Below are 2,500 nucleotides of genomic sequence, written 5' to 3'. Positions count from 1 at the left end.
TGTGGGAAAAAACTGAAAACTACATCTCATATTTATAGATTTAGTAAAAGCATATGACAGAGTGCCGAGAGAAGAAGTCTGGAGGTGTATGAGAGAAACTTAAGTATCAGAAAAGTACGTAGGATTAGCAAAAGATATGTACGATGATGCAAGAACGTAGGTTAGGACTTGTGTAGGTGTTAAGGTTGGGCTTCATCAAGGTTCGCCTTTGAGCCCATACATATTTAATTTGATAATGGATGCACTCAACCAGCTCCATGGGATATGCTGTTTTATGGTGTCTGTAGTCCTGATAGACACCACCAGGGAAGGAGTTGAGCGGAAGCTGGAGAGACGGAGGATAAAGGGCTTAAAATTAGTCGAAGGACAACGGAGTAAATGCGGATGATGCAGGTAAGGATGTCCGGCTGCTGGGCGGAAGATTGAAAAGGACTAACACCTTCAAATACTTAGGCTCCCGCATGTCATGAGATGGGGTTCTGGACCAGGAAATAAGTCGTAGGATACAGTCAGGCTGGAGAAACAGGAAGAATGTGTCAGGAGTTTTGTGTGATAAGAAAATTAGTATGAGAATGAAAGGAAAATTATACAGGACGGTGGTGAGACCAGCAATGATGTAAGGGGCAGAAGCGTGGCCCGATTAAAAAGGACCAGGAGAGGAGACTTGATGTGGCAGAAATGTATTTATGTTGAGGTGGATGTGTGTAGTTACGAGAATAGAATCCGTGGAACAACGAAAATATTGGGAATATCAAAGAAAGTACTGGAGAGAAGGTTAAACTATTACGGTCGTGTAATGAGGAGAGAGGAGGATTATGTGGGAAAACGAGTGCTTAATATGGAGGTAGAAGGGAGAAGGAAAAGATGAAGGCCAAGATGGAGGTGAAAAGATTTTAGAGAGAAGGGCATAACTGGCGAAGAATATTTTGAATGGAGAAGACTGTCCAAAAATAGCGACCCCGTATAAAGACGGGATTGAGCTAAAGAAGAAGGAAACAGTCGACATTTATTCAAATGTGTGAGCAAAATTCACGTAGCTAAGTAAACCACATATTTCTAAAGGAAGCTAAAGACTAAAATCGTAAAGCAGGACGAAGCACTAGTATCAGAGTTAAAGCATACTGATCCGTATAACAGTATGGCATATGATTTTTTTCTTTCGAAGAAGGAAGGTGAACTTTTTAACCAACAGAGTTTCATAAAATGATAGCAGTGGTATGCAGAAGAAGAAGAAGAAGAAGAAAAAAAAAAAAAAAAAAAAAAAAAAAAAAAAAAAAAAAAAAAAAAAAAAAAAAAAATATATATATATATATATATATATATATATATATATATATATATATATATATATATATATAAGAACATCATAATCCCTTTATGAGGAATGGAAGATGTACAGCTATTGATTCATCACAAAACAATGCAGTATCAGTGAAAGAAAATTTGCAGCTCAAAATTTTATTATGCTGAAACATCTACAGAGGTTATGTTGACAGATTTAATATTGATATTTGGTGTTAAAATTATGCAAAAATTACACAAAATAACCTGTCCGAAAATCCGGAAACCTGATAAGTAACGTGCTAACATGGCAGCCGCGTGCAATCTAATGAATAAATCTAGTGAATGTTCCACAACATCATTCTCAGCATTGGCAAGGAGTCTCCATGTCAGGGCGCCCCCGATCCGCCCCTAAGTCCTGGCAGCGAGGCACCAAACCACCAGGATCTCCAGGGCGAAAGTGACTCCGGCAAGGGCGAGGCCGAGCAGCGTCAGGAGCAGAGGCCCTTGCATGTGGGTGAGGGTGAGGGCGCGCGTGCCTCCGTCGGCCTCCTCGCTCTCGACGGCATCGGTCTTCAGCTGCTGCTTCTGGCGACTCTCCTCCCGGGCTCGACTTACCATGTCGGCGCTCCACTTCTCGTACAGGCCGCCCTGGAAGTGAGAGAATGAGTGAGAGAGAGAGAGAGAGAGAGAGAGAGAGAGAGAGAGAGAGAGAGAGAGAGAGAGAGAGAGAGAGAGAGAGAGAGAGAGAGAGAGAGAGAGAGAAGAGAAAGAGAAAGAGAAAGAGAAAGAGAAAGAGAGAGAGAGAGAAGAGAAAGAGAGAGAGAAAGAGAAAGGGATAACAGACTATAACATTCCCTCCCGTTCAAATACACCTTACAGCAAATGCCAACGTTCACCTTCCCCCACGCCATCGTTGGACACCTAAATCCCCCTTCCGCAGAGCATTCAGCCCTCGACCTCATGGCCCACAACGCTCTCCCAGCCTCACCTCGACGATGGCCATGATGCAGCGGTCCAGGACGGGCTTGTAGGGCGCGTCGTGAGGGATGGGCCACGCGGAGAGGCCCGGGAACACGCTCTCTCGCCCGACGTAGAGGCGCGTGCTGCCGTCGGCCCGCGTGAATTTCTGCGCTATCACCAGCTGCAAGTAGCGCCTTGCCTCCATGTGGGCCTGGCTGAGGTGGGGCGGAGGCGGGGAAGGGGAGTGTGAGAAGGA

At 44.6% G+C, this 2,500-nt stretch overlaps 1 protein-coding gene across 1 annotated transcript in view; it reads right to left on the bottom strand.

The window, feature by feature from the left end:
- Positions 1-1,442: 1,442 nt before the first annotated feature.
- Positions 1,443-2,500, bottom strand: part of LOC119595769 — an 8,023-nt gene continuing 6,965 nt past the window's right edge. Inside the window, exons 10-11 of the mRNA XM_037944915.1 lie at positions 2,273-2,459; positions 1,443-1,932 (exon numbers count right to left, since the gene is read on the bottom strand). Coding sequence (XP_037800843.1) covers positions 1,693-1,932; positions 2,273-2,459 — 427 coding nt within the window. The 3' untranslated portion in view covers positions 1,443-1,692. The remainder of the gene's footprint in view (positions 1,933-2,272; positions 2,460-2,500) is intronic.

The sequence above is a fragment of the Penaeus monodon genome, chromosome 36 (genome assembly GCF_015228065.2).
Source record: "Penaeus monodon isolate SGIC_2016 chromosome 36, NSTDA_Pmon_1, whole genome shotgun sequence".
Lineage (NCBI taxonomy): Eukaryota > Metazoa > Arthropoda > Malacostraca > Decapoda > Penaeidae > Penaeus > Penaeus monodon.
Note: the sequence above shows the minus strand (reverse complement) of the source record. Positions and strands in the feature narration are given on the sequence as shown.